Below are 18091 nucleotides of genomic sequence, written 5' to 3' on the forward strand. Positions count from 1 at the left end.
AGTTTTGGATTAATTCATGTAATTGGTACTGTTGATTCTGGTACAACAAAGCTGTAACACCTAGAAAAAAAGTGCTTGGTTCTAGACTTGATGTGCATGTGTCCCTTGTTGATCTTGGTCTGACGTGGGTAAACAGTATGTCAGCTAATATTCTGTCCAGTGGTCTATTTCCCTGTAGGATCTTTATTTCTGTATAGTTAATCTTAAGAAGGAAAGAAGGAGAAGGTACCTAATATCATGAGATGAGTTTAAGAGTAGCTTTAAATATTAGGAGGTGTACAATCACTGGACATTCAGACTAGATCATGCAAACATGCATGATAAAATGTGCCTGTCATATGTGTTTTTTTTTAAACTTGGAGTTTTATAAAAACAAAAGCAAACAGAAGAAAGAGCGACGCAGGTCATTGGATAAAACACTTGTTTTTTTATTTACTGCCATTCCTATTGCTTCAGACAGACAAGCTGTGGCGCAGGGAGCACAGAGTGATTCAAACAAGTCAACGCTACTGCCGATCTACAAACAAATCTCTCTGACAACAACAAACAACAGAGGCGCAGCAAAAGAAGAAGCAAGAAGAACAGCGTTTGGCAACCATTAACATCTTGGAAAAAACTTCAGAAGAAAAAAAGGAGTGCATTCTGCATTTTTAATAGTAAACAGCGTCTCTACTTCATCATGAACTAGATAGAGAAAGGAATCAAACGAGGAGGGCTGCTACACTGCTTTGACGTCGGCCCCCTTTTCCACCCTTTTTTTTTTTTTTTTTTTTTTTTTACCTTTTTTTGAAAGTGGATTTTGTCAGAAGCTCCGGATCTTTCTCCCGCTCACTCCCTCTCTTCTTGGATGGCCTGCAGCATTACAGGGGAACGTGGTGCTCTACACACTTTAAGAGTAATTAAAAGCGATTGAACAGCTGTAATTATGAGAAACGGCGGTTGTGTTCCGGGTCATTCTATCAGTGCTGCCTTTCATCAGAGCAGAGGCAGAGGGGGCCCCGCTGCTACTCTCTGTTTCTCCATATGCGTATCTTCAAGAACAAACAACTGGCAGGCTGCCTACAGGCTCTCTCTCACACACTACCACACTATCACATTCATACACACATTCCTTCATGGAGACAAGTGGGACAGTGAACGTGCACTAACACAAACACACAAACCAACAACATGTATATTCACATGGCTAAATGAACACATACAAACACACATCAATATGGCACAAGCACACAACTGCAGCATAAACTCTAAACAACACATTCTTCATGTTCGCCATTGGGTGACATTCATAACTTTCTTCTTATAATCTTTCTTTGGTCTCTTCAGGCTTGTTCCACTGTTGAACACAATAAAGAGGTTTACTATACACAAGTAGATGCAATGTGAGCAATTTTCTTTACCATTCTATACTGTATTATAACACTGTGTAACAAACAGAAAGCATATATGTTCCTACTGTACTGTGACTACTGAGAATGAATCAATCCATTGATAAAAGCATATCTGGGTTACATGAGGTTACGGAACAGAATACACAGAAATAATAAATAGTTACACATGTATGCTAACACTGAAATGCCGGTTCCACTTATGTTTCATTAGACCGTTGTGACACTAGTAGCTTGCTGCTAAGCGTTGCTAGCGTTGTTAGCGATGTTACTGAAGCACTATTGTGATACTATTGTGGTGCTCTGGTTTCCTTCCTGCCAGCTCCAAGGTGCAGTGGGCTGAGATGGTCTGGGTTGGTGGTGAGGTGGGTGGATATCCATGCCCCAATCAAAAAGAAATCAATCTTGGATCGCAACAGAGGACTGTTCAGTGGTCTGCCCCAAAGGTGATGTCGGGGCCATTCATAAAGCTGGTGGGGTATTTTTTTGTTATTCCTTTCCCAACCTCTGTCCATCCTTCACATCCTGTTGGAAAAGAAAAAAAAACCCTTGCATTTATGATAAAAAACTTAAATCTTTATATTAAAATGCAGTTTCTATAAAAAGTATTCACCACATTGGATGCTTTACCCTTTTATTGATTTTATAAATCAATCATGTTCACTATAATTTGGCTTTTTGACAAACAAAAACTCTTTTCAGATTTCTTCAAAGTAATGTCAAAGAGAACAAAGATATATAATCTGACCTAATTCAACAGAGGTCCAGCCAGTTGGTGCAAGTAGTCTCACATTTAGTGAAATCTGTCTCAAGTGTTTGTAGTATAAAGACACTTGTGTCTGGAAAGGTCCAGTCACTGGTTATTCCGTATTCCTGGCAACCATTACACCATGAAGACAAAGGAACACTCCAAACAGCTCAGAGAAAAGGATATTGAAAAGTACATGTCAGGGGCATTTAAATCAGCCAAGATCAGGCTGCTCTCACAAACTAAGAGACTGTACAAGAAGGAGACTAGTGAGAGAGGCCACCAAGACACCTATGACTACTCTTAAGGAGTTACAAGCTTCAGCAGCTGAGATAGGAGAGACTCTGTATACAACAACTGTTTCCAGGGTTCTTCATAAGTCAAAGCTTTATGGAAGAATGGCAAAGAGAAAACCACTGCAGAAGAAAAATCATATTAAATCTCAACTAGAGTCCATCAAAATGCATGTGGGAGACTCCGTGATCAAGTGGAAGAGAGTTTTTGGTCTGATTAGACCAAAATGGTGCCTTAGGCCAACAGACAAGATGCTATGTTTGGACACCAAATACTGCACATCACCATAAAAAACACCTTCCCCACTGTGAAGCACATTGGTGGCAGCATCATGTGGTGGGGATGCTTCTAGGTTGCTGGTCCTAGAAAGCTTCGAAAGGTAGAGGATAAAATGATGGCTTGCAAGCTCAGACCTCAATTCAACAGATAATTTGTGGCTGGACTTGACAAGGGCTGTTAACACCCAATCCCTGTGCAACCTGACAGAGCTTGAGCAGTTTTGCAAAGAAGTACTGAGTAAAATTTTGATGTGTGTGCTTCAAAGCCTTGATTTTGGGATTGCTGAACTGACTTGATGTAGGCTAAAGGGGGCCCTGGATAAACAGTGCTATTATTAGACCATTTAAAACTGAAGTTTTTTAAAAGTCTTTTGTAAATGATGATGACTACAGTTGCAGAATTTCTGTATTCATCCAAAAAAATCATGTTGGGACATTTTCTGGTTCATTGAACTGATTTTCTCAACAGCCCCTTAAGCCAAAAGTTAGGAAAGTTAGAAAAAAAACCCTCTCCTTTAGATTGATTTCTGGTTCCAGTTTTTTTTTTTTGTATATTCCATGTTATGCACAACATGTCAGAGTTACAAGAAAAAAGGCACTACTCAGCACTCAGATAAAGTTATGAAAGTGCAATGATACCGCCAGTGAATGAATTAATGCAACCTGAAATCTACCAGTGGACTTTAGTACATCAGCAAATTCCCACTCTTCAACATCTTGAGCTCACCTCCAGAGCAGGGACTCCACTCTGTTGATGATGTCAGCCAGATCAAAGGGCAGCGGCATGCTGGGGTCATCCACACCCCAGAAGGGTCGGTCCACTGGGGCCTCCTCAGGGGGTAATGTCTGGGCCAGACTGGAGTGGCACCTGAGGCGACAGGACACAGGAAAAAGCACACACCATTAACTCCTCCCTCCAATTCAAAAACAACTGGTAGACACTCATCAGTATTGGGACACGTGTCAGGTCATGGAGAGAACTTTGCACCAGGCTTATATTTTTTAGATACTTGGTTGATGCATGAATTCTACTTAAGTAGAGGTTTCTAAGTGTCTTTACCCAACTAATTGCAAATGGATGGTGTAAAAAGTCTACACCACTCATTTATAAACAGAGATTTGACTTTCTGCTCTCTCTGTATTGACTGTTGGGGGCTTTAAAAGGGGTCAGCCCAAGAAATATCAAGATGCTAAGTTAATGTTGTGTGTTTGTGTGTGTGTGTGCTAAGTCGTCCCTAAACACACAGTGGGCGTTGTGTGTTTGACCAGGAGGCAGTCGGCTTGTGTGTTTCCTCTGCTTTTTATGACTCCTAATAATACTGGTCCAATTACAACCTCCAGGATAGGAAAGACTAAGTATATCTTTCTGCTCTAACGATACAGGAAATATTTTAATTTACAATAATTCACATGAAACTCTTTTTTTCTATGTACTGGTAATGGTATTTGAATAGTTGATTTGTATGTGATTTGCAATTACAAAACCCCATTGAACTAAAAGCTGCTGAGCGATTTACAGAAAGGGATTTGTCAGGGAAGTGTTTTCAAAACAATGAATGGCAGCAGCAGTATGAAGCTGATGAGAAACCATGATATCATGCGTCACGATTAATGCTCCTTCCATTTACACACACACAGGCACACTCAGCAGGATGCTTTCAGAAGAACATCATTCTCTGTTGTTGCAATCATGACAGAGCGGTGACAAATCCAGCCCTTTCATGTCACCGTGTTTTTTTTTTTTATGATTAATAATCTGGAGGTTAGCTGTAATTTCTTCCGTGTTTGGAACCCCCACAGACCTCAGCCACATCTTTTGTCAGACCAGTGTAAATATTTACTGCGGTGACTTGGTGTTGCTCTCTGCTGTCATTGTAAATCTGCCCTCCCTCTGCCTCTTGACAGATGAGAGCGACCTCTGACCTAGAGGTGCAGGAGGGAGGGGTGGAGGATGGCATTTGTACGGTGTGTGTCTAGCGTGTGTGTTTTTGTAAGAATTTCCTTCTTGAGCCACAAGGACGGTAATACTCCCCACTCTATCATCATGCCAAGGTCTGTCCTATCATATCCCTCCACCTCTTCCTTGACCAAAAACCTCAAACATTCCCATAACACACATAAACACACACAAACATAGGACCACCACCACCTTGTGGCTGGTGACTACAGGAGGGGACACAGAGGGCTGAAGAGATGGATATGGGGGTCGGTTATGGATGAGATGAGGGGATGTTTAAGTTGTCAGGGGACAGCCAGGGGCTGCCACAATTTGTGGTTATATATTTTCACTGGAGCCACTTAATGTTCGCCTGGCTCTGGGCCTAAGTGCTACATTTTGGTGCGGTTAGCCCTTTAAGGAGCTGCTTCATTATGGCGGTGAGGAGCAGCATTAACATCCACTGTTCCAATATATCTTCTGTGCTCTGGATCAGGGCCTGATAATAGCATCTGTTAACATGCACTAAGTACCATTATGTAGCACATCACTTCATAAATAATACGATTAGGCGACCTTGGGGCTTTGCGACGAGCCGTGTGTTTAAATGTTCTCATCATTTATTTAGGGTGCGAATTAAAGGAAGCGCCACTTCAGAGGAGGAGGAGGAGGACATGGCTGGCATACATATCGAAGGAGAGAGATAGAGAGAGAGAGTGCAAACTGACCCAGACAGCACACACTGCTGAGTTCTGCTGACATCAGCTTAAGGACACCATAGGCTAAGGGAACTCAGGCCTTTGATTTAGTCTGATTAAGTATTCATGCAGTATAGCTATGAGAGAAAACACTCTGCTCTTTTCTGCTGTCTCCACTCATACTGAAAGGCTACATAGCGTAAAAACCTGACCCGACACCTTCAACAGAGCCGCTGCATTTATCTGACAAGGGATCTTGCAACATTAGCTTGCAAATAGAGGACTCCTGGTTTACCAGAGATATAAAAGATATCAAGGCTGGAACACTATCAAAGATAATACAGTGTAGGTAATTCAGCACACACCTTTACACAATCTACCACTGTTCACAGAGTGCCGTCTCTTGACTGCTAAAATGGAACCAAACAAAAAGTCAATATCGAGCGAGGTGCCTTAAGCTCTCCGGGGCTCTTGCTAGAAATTCAGTGTAAGCCACAGTGGCGTACAAACAAGGCTCACCAAAAGACTTTCCCATGGCAGAACAGCCCACCTTAAAGTTAAGGTCAAAGACAAAGAGGTGTGTGTGCAGGACTTGTGTGTTAAGTGTGTTTGTGAGTCCAGGCTGTTCCAATGGATTAACCCCAGACAGATATGGGCCTAACTATCCCATCTGGCGCTCGGTCAAGAGAGATTGGCAACACAATCACTCATTTCAATTTGCCCTGAAACCTTATAGCCTGGCAGGCCCCTGCTCAAATGGTATGCTAATGTGAAAGGTATCTAGGATTCTATCGCCTCTATTCCACAGAGGCTTTTCCCTCCTCACAGCGCAGTGCACTTGAACTGCGGCTGGGGCAGGAGATCCACGGCCCTTGCTGCAATAAGGTCCGGAGCCCCCTTTGCGCTCAAACTAACCACTTTAGCTAAAGTGAGTGTTAATTATGGACAGGCAAAGCAGTCAATAAAAGGTTAATGTAAAAGTCAAAGGATAAATTCCTTTAAGTATTGCATCATTCCGCCATCTCCAACACACTGCTCACAGGTCTCCTAATCAATACGTTTTACTGTAATGCGTTCCCCATCGATCCCCATCCCCCCTGCTCCACAGTCCAGGTTCCATCACTTGGTTAAAGAAAGGAGAGAGAGAGATATGTGAGTAAATAAAATGATTAACCTGGGTTTCACTTTGTTGTTTCACTTTTCGTCTCCCTCTGAAAGGCTTGTTAGAAGAGTGCTGGGTGGTCCAATATCATCATCAACCATCCCGATCATCAGCATCATCGGCCCACTCAATCTCTGGACCAGTGTGTAATTGTGTAGCAGTACACTCAAGCAGGGGCCATACATTAAAAGGTCCACCGCTCTTAACAGGATGGAAATCCGCCTAATAGACAACATCAGTGCTTCCAACTCTTGCAATTACACTGATAAATGCACGATTGTGTCAGGCCGAGTGAAAAAGAACCCAGCGAACATAGATAGGAGACAACACTTATTGCATTATTGCTACAGGAGGTCATTTGTATCCACATGGGATTAGACAGCATGGGCTGACCTCAGACATTGTCTTTGGGCAACAGTGGGATCACACTATGCTGATGAAGAGCTTTTAGGAGAGGATGAGGGTTGTTTTCATGAAACTCAAACTGGATCCTGAACGGGAAAACTCTAAGTGCAGAGTTTTTAGAGGACTCAGCCATGTAGTAATGTGTGATCTTCTATTCCATGTTTTCAGTTTTATATATTGTATGTTTGATCCATCTCCATATTTGCAGTTGACCAATGAATGGTAAAGGTCCATTTTGGGAAGTGGAATTGCAAAACAGCTTAGGCTTTCAGTGCTGAAGTGTGGTTTGATTTTACTGGCTTCATACTTATTAACGGTGTCAAAAATGTTGATGCTGCCATACATTAAACGAAACCAAGTGTTTTAAAACAATACAACTCATTTTATCTCAATCAGAAGTATTGAAATGTATCACTTTAAAAAAGGCTTTTAGTCACAATAATAACCCAAAGATGCAACAGGCAAAAGGGGAACATTGTCTAAATTGCACACGGACATTGTCAACATTTACGTACTAAAACATTGCAGTAATATTTGGTAATGTAGACAGAGTGCATAAGTTTGCCTATTTATTTTAATAATCAAGAAAGAGAAATTACTTTTATTTTTGCTGGCATGGTATGAAGACAGGTATTTGTAAATGCTGAATTTGGCAGGCGAGTTTTACATACTCTTTAGATCTTTTTTGTCTGTGGTTAAATTGCCCTTAATCTTCAACCCCTCAAAGGGTTTAAATTAGGTTTTTTTTTTCAAAAACGAAAGCAGGCCTCTATCCAAACTGGAAGTCAGTTATCCTAAGTTTAAGGCAACAAAAAATCCAAAATAAAGCAAAATGGTTACAAATGCAAAATTGTGAAATGAGCAAAAAGTGTCTGTTCATGTGCCATTTTGGATTTCTCTACTGTCCTAACCTAAGCGTAATTCATTTCCTGTTTGGATACAGAGCTGCTTTCATCTTTCAAGATTTAACATGAACTTAGCCACTGAAAAAGGAACTTGTTATGGATTTTAAATGAAGCACAAGAAAGCAGATGACTTTTGACTTGTCCACTGAGCTGTCTGTGAGAATTTAAAGTGAACTGAGACATTAAGGGGCAGTGTTGAACTTACTTCACATCCCTGTGGGTGCAGGGAGATGCTGATGTGGACTAAGTTTGCTCAAAAGGCCCAATAAAGTATGAGATTTACTGAGATTCGAGAAATTAGCACAGTAATTGTGGACCTCTATATATCATATTTCATGTGATTAATCTTGACAGCCCTAGTATTAATTCTATATTGTCTAGTAGAAAATTTTCACTACATCTAGCTTAAAATTGACCTCATTATCAGGTTGTATTTGTGTTGTTTTGAGCATTAATACTCATTAATAACACAGTACTTGAGGGCATGAAAAATGAATTTTTTGCTAATTAAAAAGAGAAAAGTTGTAATAAAAAGATGTCAGAAAACATTTAAAAGTAGGTCACTGAGGATCACCTCAAACATCTTTCCAAAACAAAAGCCGTGCCCTTTGTCTTAGTTACACTACAGCACATAACAGCAACATCGATCAATCATTAGTGTCACTTCTTAATTGTGTTGTACGCCTATGCTGATCAAGGGAGCAAAATACCTCAGATCACCTGCTGCCTCATGCTCTGCCTGTGCTTCATATGACTCTCTAGCAATCCTGTGCAGGTGTGAATTTTTATGGTCTTGGCAACCCGAGTGCCCGATAGCTGAGAATGCAATCAAACAAGTCATGAAAAAACAGGCATGTGTCTCATAAATCAAGCAGCCCCTGAAGGTAAGGCATGCAATCGCATCCCAGGGAGAGAGAAGAAAGAAAGGAGTATATTATCCATGTACATTCGGTATCTTTGTGATGTTGTGAAAGAAATGAGTGATTGAACACATCTGTCTTTGTGTGTCATGCAGTTTTATAATGGGTGAGAAAGAGACAGACACCTATTATCTACATACTTATCTATCTGCTGTGTTGTGCAAGATATTAGTAACATCATAAAGTATAACAAGGAGACATTTAGAACAAGGCCTAACCTGTAAAAAGTCAAGCTTTGGATCTCCAAGTGCACCACCCAAGAATCAAAAGGTCCTGTGAACTCTCAGGGCTGTCCTCATTAGAGCCTGAGCAGAGCCTCAGATCCCCACCCACTATCCCCAACTGCCATTATCCCAATCACTGCCACATCCAGCGCTAAATGTAAAGTGGTGCAGAATGTGAGCCAGCCAGCCAGAAAGCGTGGGCAGGGCTGCGTCTTAACCGTTTCCTCAGGATCAATCAAAGGCTATTGTGTCTGCAGACAGCTGCTGACTGTACACTTTGTGAGTATGTGAGGTGGGCAATTGTGGAGGCAGAAACAGAGAGAGAAGGAAGGGTGGGGGGGCGTCATCAAATGCATGACATATGTTCCTTTCATTTTGATTCCCTCTAAGGAGCCTGGGCTAATAAAACTAACATCTGATGCACTCTTTTCCCTTTAATTAATGGTTGTGGAAACCACACAAAAATGCATTAGCTAAAGGGGGGGGGGTTAGGGGATGCTGTGGGGTGCTTTCAACACTCTCCCCACGTGCCGTCGTGACTCTGCTGCATCTGGGACAATGTACCTTTGGGTGGGGAGGCCCTCCTTTTCTTTTATTTTGTGAGGTATCCCTTATGCCAGATGCAGTCTGGGTTGCTCATTAAACCACATGAAACAAATAAGCTTCATTATTGGCATCTCAAAGCCAGACTTCAGTTACTAAGAGTTCATGTAATGTTCCCAGAGTTAACAGGAGCCTACGGCACAAACAGAGAAGGTTAGCCGTACCTGCAGAGACCCTGCCTGCTTCACACCCTCAGTGTTTGATGTGGCCTTGCTGGCTGCCCCGTCTAGAGCAGGGTGAACCAGATGTAGCCGAAAAACACACACAAAGCAAGGTAGCCTCTAAATAGCCTTCATAATTGGAGGCAATAAAACACTATTGCAGTCTGGAAGTGCAAAGGAGGCAGGCCCCTGAAGTACAGCTACTGCTCAAAAACCAGGTGGACGTCCATTAGGTGCTTAACAGTGTAACAAATTACCGAACACCCTGGCCTGCTCCTTCTCCTCCTCAGGCTATGGGATGGAATGTGGCCTAGTGTCAACACAGGCGCAAAATTTACGAGCAGACAACTATTGTTCAAATGCAATCAGGCTCTAATAAAAATAGAGGAAGGAAAAGGACAAACAGATAGAACCCTCCGGGCCGTTTACTCTTCCGACAGGGGGCGGAGCGACAGATCACCCCCTTAAGCACTGGATCTGTGTATGTTTGAGAGAAAGAAAAGTAAGAAAAAGAGAGAGTTTGTGTGTGTGTGTTTACGTGAGTGCTTCAGGCAGACTGGATTGAGTGTGGCTGCAACTTTTGGTCTACTAGCCACCTGTGCCAGGCTACAGGCTAGCTCAACCTAAGCAGAAGAACATAAAAACAAACATTTACTTTGGGAGCTGTAGGTAATACCCAAAGGACAGCACTCAGCAAAGAAGGATGCCCGTTTAACACAGCTTACCCAAACCCACTCCATCATCATGTAAAATGAGTCACACATGGCCAAATACCGTAGTGAAACATTTTGATATATACAGACTAAACTAATTAGAGTTGGTTCTTAAGAGACAGTTAAGTTTTTCCTGATGACGCTGTTTATTTATAAAGCCCAGGAGAGAAAATGGAGCAATAGGAGGACTTGATGGCAAGGGTAAAGAGGTTACAAGCCTTCGAGTGATTGCACTTTTTCACAGCTCGGCGTACGAAAAGGTTGTAAATCTGCTGTTAGGGAATCAGGAAGAGGGTTACTGCGGCATTGGGAGCACTAACTCTTAGTTTTCCAGCGGAATGGCACACAGTCGCTGTGAAAACTTGTTCTCACAGTGTTCTTGTAAAACGATCATTTTAAACCCTCATCCCTTCCCTCACCTCGTGCCCCCTCCCTCCTGTCTGAGCAGTAGTGCCTTGTGGGCATCATCTGAACAGTGCAATAAAGCTGGTGATGGATGAGGCCTGCTTCGACAGCCATGCAGCCAAGCCATTGGACGACACCTGACCCCGGTCACATGACAAGGTCAATCCAACATGGGCACAGTTCCCCACTGTCTTCAGGTGACAATGGCCAGGTCAAGCTGGCCCAGCTAATTATAGTCTATTGTACCTTCACTTGGCTGGTTGCAAGTCATCCTTGAAGCTCCAGGGGACAGGGTGTTAAGTTCTGAAGCCTTTTGTGTAAAGTTTAACTGTGAGATAGAAGCTTCAAACTGTTGCACAACAGATATCAAGTTTCAGAAACATGTTTATCAAACTGCCTCACAAAAAGGAAAGACACAGAGGAAAAGCAAACAGCAATGAGAGCAGAGAAAATATTTCACTGATCCTTTTTAACAGCTGATGACTTATTGTTGTCATCCCTTGTCATGATATAAACACATTATGAGATCAACAACAAAACGCTGACTGTGTACACACCCTACTGACACAGTTAAAAACAGTTAAATACCACTGATTAGACCGATCCAGGCATATGTTGTAATATTCAGAAAAACACAAATAATTCTATTTTAAGTATTACTAGACAAAATCACAAAGCAAATTAAAGTTTAAAAAGACTACTATTAAGTATGCAACAGGTAATTTTACCCATACAAAGCAGAAATGTACAACTAAGTTTAAAACATACTTTAAGCATCCACTAAACATTGAAAAGTAACTAAATACATTTACTCTTATTACTGTTATTTAGTAGTTTTTGAGGGGTACTTGTATTTTTTTGAACACATTTTGAAATCAGTAGTTTGTCCTCAACTCAAGAAAGTTTTACCATAGTAACTGTACTTTTACTTGAGTACAATTCTCTTGTACTTTTTCAACTTCTGTTGCCGACACAGTAGCACATAATGACAGAATGATTCGGCATGACATCCCAAAACAGCTGTTATGCTCAGCAAAAACTGGAGTGTTGATTTCTCAGGATTAAACATTTTAGAGTTGATTTTAACTGCCGAGTTGCAATGTAAACTTCTTTCTAAGTGAAATGGCCTTCAATCAGTGCAGTGATCCCACCTGGGGATCACTACATCTGTCACTATAACATGAGTGAGGTTATCCACTGAGTTAGGTGTCCCTAAAGGATGCATAGTGCATACACATCAAAAACTGGAGTGTAAATATTTCAGTGTTAAACATTTCCGAGCTGATTTTAACTCCAAAAGCGTATTTTTAACTCCATTATGAGTGAAATGGTGCTTAGTTATTTGACAGTGTTGATCCAATCAGCGTTGGCCCAACTCTGTAGAGAGTTGAAGATCTAAGCTCCTACACAGCCTTTTCAAATCGGGGGGCATCCACTTCAGCAGAGTACTTGGATGTGTTTAGATGTGTTTTAGATGGTTTCAGGCATGTTTATGTGTTTAGAAGTTGCCTGTTGTACATTGAGCACTGAATGAATACTTTTTTCTTGTGATTTCTTAATTTTATTTTATTTTATTTTATTTTTTTTTTTAATATTAGACACTTCCCGCCAAAAATGAAGTTATCCACTGAATTAGTCACTTACTGTCTGTGGCAAGAGATGGTTTACAGTAAAGGGTGGTGTCCTGATTTTTTATCAAAGGGCTTTTCCTAAGCTTACATTAGACCCACTGCAATATTCTTGCTAGAAGAGAACAGTTTTTGCGACAAGTGCCTAAAGAAAGTTGGCAATATTTATTAAGTATGAAAGTGCAATGTAGTTTTGTCAATCATTAAAACTGTAAATACCTCAAATTTACAGTTTTAATGATTGACAATAATACAATGTTGTGTTAAAAGTACAGTGAGTGTAAAAAACAACAGCACAGTAAGTGCTGAAAATTAACACTACAAGTGAATTAAAATATTAGTACTTTCCAAAGTGTAAATTTAACTCTATGGGATTTGGGATTATGCGATTTTGTCATGTATACTTAATCAATGCATTGCTTAGGCTAAATAGGTTAAATTTAACTTTACATGAGTATAATTAAAACTGTTAATTTTGCAGTGTATGTTATGTCATCATAGAGGTGTGGCTTTGCCTGAACAACCTGGGTGGAGATCATCTCTCCTGTCATTTTTGCCAATAAGGAAAGATCATATTTCATTGTACGAATTAAATTAAATAGTTTAAACTTTTAGTTGAGTAGATAAATAGAACACTGTTTTTACTTTTACTAAAGTAAGTTTAAACCAGATAATCTCTACTTTTACTTGAGTACAACATAACATTCGTATATCTTTTCCATCCATCCATCCATCCATCTTCTTCCATTTATCGGGGCTAATGTCACGGTGGAAGCAAGTGAAGCAATATGCCCCCTAGTGACATTTTCCAGTTCTTCTTGAGGGACTCCAAGGTGCTCCTAGGCCAGATAGGATATATAATCCCTCCAGAGAGTTCTGGGTCTACCCTGGGGTCTCCTTCCAGTTGGACATGCCCAGAAGACCTCCACAGGGAAGTCCCAGGAGGTATCCAGATCAGGTGACCAAATCACCTCAACTGGTTGCTTTCGATGTGAAGGAGCAGCGACTCTGTATTGAGATCCCTCTGAATGTCCAAGCTCCTCACCCTATCTCTAAGGCTGAGCACAGACCCCCTCCTAAGAAATCTTATTTTGACTGCTTGAACCCACAATCTCTTTCTTTCAGTCATTATCAAGAGCTCTTGAACATAGGTGAGGGTTGGAACGAAGATCAACAAGTAAATTGAAAGCTTTGCCTTTGGCTCAGCTCTCTCTTCACCACAGTGGTTCGGTACAACACCTGCAAAATTACTGATGCTGCACCACTTCACCTGTCAGTCTCACAGCCCATTCTACCCTCAGTCATGAACAAGACCCCAACAAACATGAACTCCCTCACTTGGGGAAAAGACAAACTCCTAACCTGAAGGGAGCAATCCACCGTTTTCTGGCAGAGGACCATGGACCCGACTTGGAGGTGCTTACTCTCTGTACTTTTTCCACCTCTGATATTATGCTTGTAATAATGTTTTCAATCCTTGGTTCTCAACTGGTGAGTTTTGCCATTTTCAGAGGTCATGGATGTGTGCCTGGAAAAAAAATATGTACCAAATAGTCTATGATGTGCTTTTATTCTGGAGGAAATTTCACCATCTTCCTGTTCCATTACGTATAATTCCATATCATACCAAAACTGAGCAATTTTTCATGGAAAACATTTTGGTTATTATTGAAAAATGTAAGACATTTGGGTTGGGATTTGTCATTGAGAAAGTGGTTGTGGGCCCTGATGCAAAACCAGTTGAGAATCACTGCTACAGATGACTATCCTCACTTGACCCTGTGTATAGACAGTTTATACAACTTTTAGATTGTTCACAATTCAACAACAAAATTTAAGTAACCAGCTGACCTTTCCACCATTGCCACCATCACACCAGCTTTGCAACTCCTGCACCTTTTCCGCAAGCAATATCAGAAATAAAACATTACTTTTCATGGTTTTATTTGGGAGGGGCTCATTTCAGCAAGCTTCTTTTTATTTAGTTAACCTTTAAATGGACAAGAAAAGGACTGGCACACATCCATCTGCCATAAGTCAACAACTAAACTGTCATTATTCTTTCTATTTGCAGAACAGGAGGAACTAAGCCTGAAAATGTCATCCTGGGTTTATGGTAACTTATTTGTTGCACTTTTACAGATGCATTTGTGATGCAGTAAACAAACAAAACAAAAGGTCCTGGGCTCAGTCAAGTTTTTCATCCAACCTTGTGTGAGGCACAGGTTTAAAACACAGTCATGTAAATGTGTCTGCATCCATGCGTACACATGTGTATACTCCCCAACCATGCCAGAGGAGCGCTTTCCGCCAGGTGTTTTAACTTCTGCATCACCTGGTGCTCCTGCTGCGTGAACACGAGTTTTGTTTCACCCTATTAAGTAAATAGTGTAATTATAGGGCTTCGGCATTTAAAACGATGTGAACAGCCAGCAATTTGTTTGGAAGAGCAGCCAGGCTAGGCCCTGAGGCAGTGCACCAAACAGGATACAAAGAGTGCACAAAGCAAGCAATGGAGGCTGTAAAATGGTGTGTGGGTACATATGTACCTGCCTATGCAAATGAGCTGCTGCATGTTTTTGAAGCTGCATGTGTAAGTCAGTCTTTTAAAGTTGCTTAAAGTGTTGAAAAAAGCCGGTTTGTGGTCCAACAGGTACTTGGTATTGTTTTGTTTGTAGTGGCAATATTGAACTGTAATACCAGCATGATCAGGGACTGGGTTTTGTATAGACTAAAACTTTCTCTATAGTGGCACAGACAATGCTCAAAGACCAGCCATAGCACCAAAGCCACATGCAAAGCTTGGCATAATAAAAAGCAATGGATTACAATGACTCTCATCATTACTTTGCTCTCTAAATTTTGTCTCCACAAACATCCCAGCTCTGCACAACCTATCCCAATGTGGAAGCTTCTTACTATAGTCTCTGCCCTTACTGCTGATCCAGGGTCAGCTGTGGGGAGTAAGAAAGGGATAACCTCTTTCTGAGCCCCATAGAGGCCCAGATGGCTGTGAGAAAGCTCCGATCCAAAAACTAGCTTACGACTCAATCGCTCTGGCCGCATCTCCAAGTCCACAGTTTAACCCTCTCTGATGTCAGCCAAGGTCACAGATGCACACTCAAGAGGGGGAAAAAAAAGAGCCAGGAGTGAAGTGCTGCCAGAGTCGGAGGGAATTAGATCCGGGCTGAGTGGCCCTCATCTGGCTAAGTCTGGTAAGTAGCAAGACTAACAGGCTGAGGCACGGCGGTTTGGGTTTGCAGACACACATACATAAAGAGACAGCCATGCTCGTAAGCCGGCACGCAAATGGACACACACATAAATGAGGAGGCAAACACACACTTACAAAGTCACACACTCATACGTGCACACACGGAAGGACTTGGAGGGCTACAGATGGTGTGCCCTGGGCCTGGTGACTGGGGCTCTGAGTGAGCTAGTTTTAGCTCCAGTGTGGAAGCTGCCATGACACACAGGGCTCAGGGGTTGGGGCGGAAGACAAAGAGCAGCGGAAAGAGAGCACATTGGTAAGAGAGTAGAGGGCGGGGTCCCTGCTTCTCTGTATGGGGGCTCCAAACATTTTTAATACAACACTAACATGTCATTGTCCATTCGTCCCCTTGCCCTATTGCCCATGTACTATCCCTGCGTCTCCCTACACTAACATGCCTAATAGTGCAAGCACACATCCCACAAATACACAAACATAAACACACACTCTGGGAGCCAGCGGCCACTTCACCCGTAATTCCGCCTGACTTCCGCTGTCTGACTGGCAGGAGACAGGGAGGGTGAGGACAACAAGCTGTGAATACGGGAAGAGACAGAAAATCATTGAGAACCTTGCCTTTATGAATCTTTGATGAGACAGAGTGAGGGTTGGTGGGGGCTTTGCCTCTGGTTAAATCAGAGCATAGCGTGTGTTGTGCGTGTATGACTGCCAACAGAGGTTCAGATAAACAGGGCCTGGACCAGGCCCAGACAACTGCAAGCGCTTCAGTCGGGAACATTTGTCTCTGCAATTAGTCCCTGTCCTCCCTGCTCATGTTGCAGGTAAGTGGTGTTGGTAGCTAGCATGGCGGCTAAAGCTATGAGGGCCAAGGAGCCTGCAAAAGGGTCAAAGATTGAGAATTTATAGAGATGACGTATTTAACACTGTAGTACAAATACAAAGTATTACACAGAGAATTTGTGACTTTACTTATTTTGAACTCTTGTCTCTCATTCAGTCTTGAAATATGTAGGGTTCAGTAATGAATACCTTACAAATCCAGAAAAAAATAAGGAGATATGACAAATATGAAAATCTTCCGAGGCCTACCAAAAAATCCTTGTAAAACCATAACATGAGACTCAAATATTCACCTTTAATTTTTCTTTTTTTGTTTCATAAACAGGGAATATTGCTTTCAGATACATTTACATTGCTCAGAAAGAGTTTGTGGTATTACAAAATACATTTAATGAGACACTGCCATGTATTTTGTTTTGATCAGGCACCTGCAAAGTCACTTAACCTTTCTTACAATTATTTATCAATGTGGCCCAGCAAACTCTGCCTTAGTAGCATAAATTTCACTGATAAAATCTTAAGAACAGAACGCAAGCAGCATAGTAAACTGGTTAATGCGGTGTCACCTCTTAATCCAGCACCAGTTAAACATTGACACCAGCTGTATTCATCAGACAAAATAAATGTTGAAAATGTGACATGTAAGTTAAAAAAATTCTGGTTGTGTTTTGTTACTTTTTAGACCTAAAATAAAAGATGTAATCAAGTATTTTATAATCACTTAAAAAATTGATTATTATGATTTTTTCTGTGATTTTCAGTTGTTATCAATGACCTCTTGCATCTCACTCCAAGTATTTCCGGGGCCCACCATTGGACCTCGCCCCACACTTTGGGAAGCTCTGGTCTAAAGTAAATGTGAGCACAGCCCTGCTTTGCTGTTAGCCTGCACTTGACCTTTATGAAGACTAAAGAATGAGCCCAGAGTGTTGTAAGTCAAACAACATGTAATGAATGTAATTATGCACCTGGAAACGCCTTTGTTTATCGTAGATTAGCAATCAGTAAAACTCTGTGGGCAAAGTTGTCAAAAAACAATCAGGCAATTGAAAGACTTGCATAAGGTGCCATTACTAATTATGTTAAGTATTATCATTTTAACTAGACTGAATATATTTCATTCAATGTACCCTCTTCAAATGAATTGATTTTTTAATCAGAAGCCATCAAAGCACATACATCAAAATGAAAAACACTAATGAAATATGCTAACTATCTAATGTGAAACACCTATGTCATCACAGCCCAAATTGTATAACTCTTAGGTAAAGTTTACTTAAGAGGTACTGTATTTCCTCTGCTACACAGTATGCTGCAAAGAAAAAAATGATAAAATCAAGTTATGATGCCTGTCCCATTAAGTCAAATTTTGCAAGCAGCCCTCAGCCTGGAGGGCAATTTGTTACTTATTACCTCCATTGCAGCTAATAACCTAATTTTCTCATCAAAGGGATGACAAGTTCAAAAAAGACTAACACCTCTGGCTCTGCGCCATGATAAATGACAAGCAACAACGCAAAAGGAATAACACACATAACACATGATGAG

At 41.3% G+C, this 18091-nt stretch overlaps 1 protein-coding gene across 1 annotated transcript in view; it reads right to left on the reverse strand.

Moving 5' to 3' along the window:
• Nucleotides 1-407: 407 nt before the first annotated feature.
• Nucleotides 408-18091, reverse strand: part of fto (FTO alpha-ketoglutarate dependent dioxygenase) — a 164552-nt gene continuing 146868 nt past the window's right edge. The window contains exons 9-10 of the mRNA XM_041792294.1: nucleotides 3436-3576; nucleotides 408-1913 (exon numbers count right to left, since the gene is read on the reverse strand). Of these exons, the coding sequence (XP_041648228.1) occupies nucleotides 1907-1913; nucleotides 3436-3576 (148 nt within the window). The 3' untranslated portion in view covers nucleotides 408-1906. The remainder of the gene's footprint in view (nucleotides 1914-3435; nucleotides 3577-18091) is intronic.

This window comes from Cheilinus undulatus, linkage group 1 (assembly GCF_018320785.1).
Source record: "Cheilinus undulatus linkage group 1, ASM1832078v1, whole genome shotgun sequence".
Taxonomy (NCBI): Eukaryota; Metazoa; Chordata; class Actinopteri; order Labriformes; family Labridae; genus Cheilinus; species Cheilinus undulatus.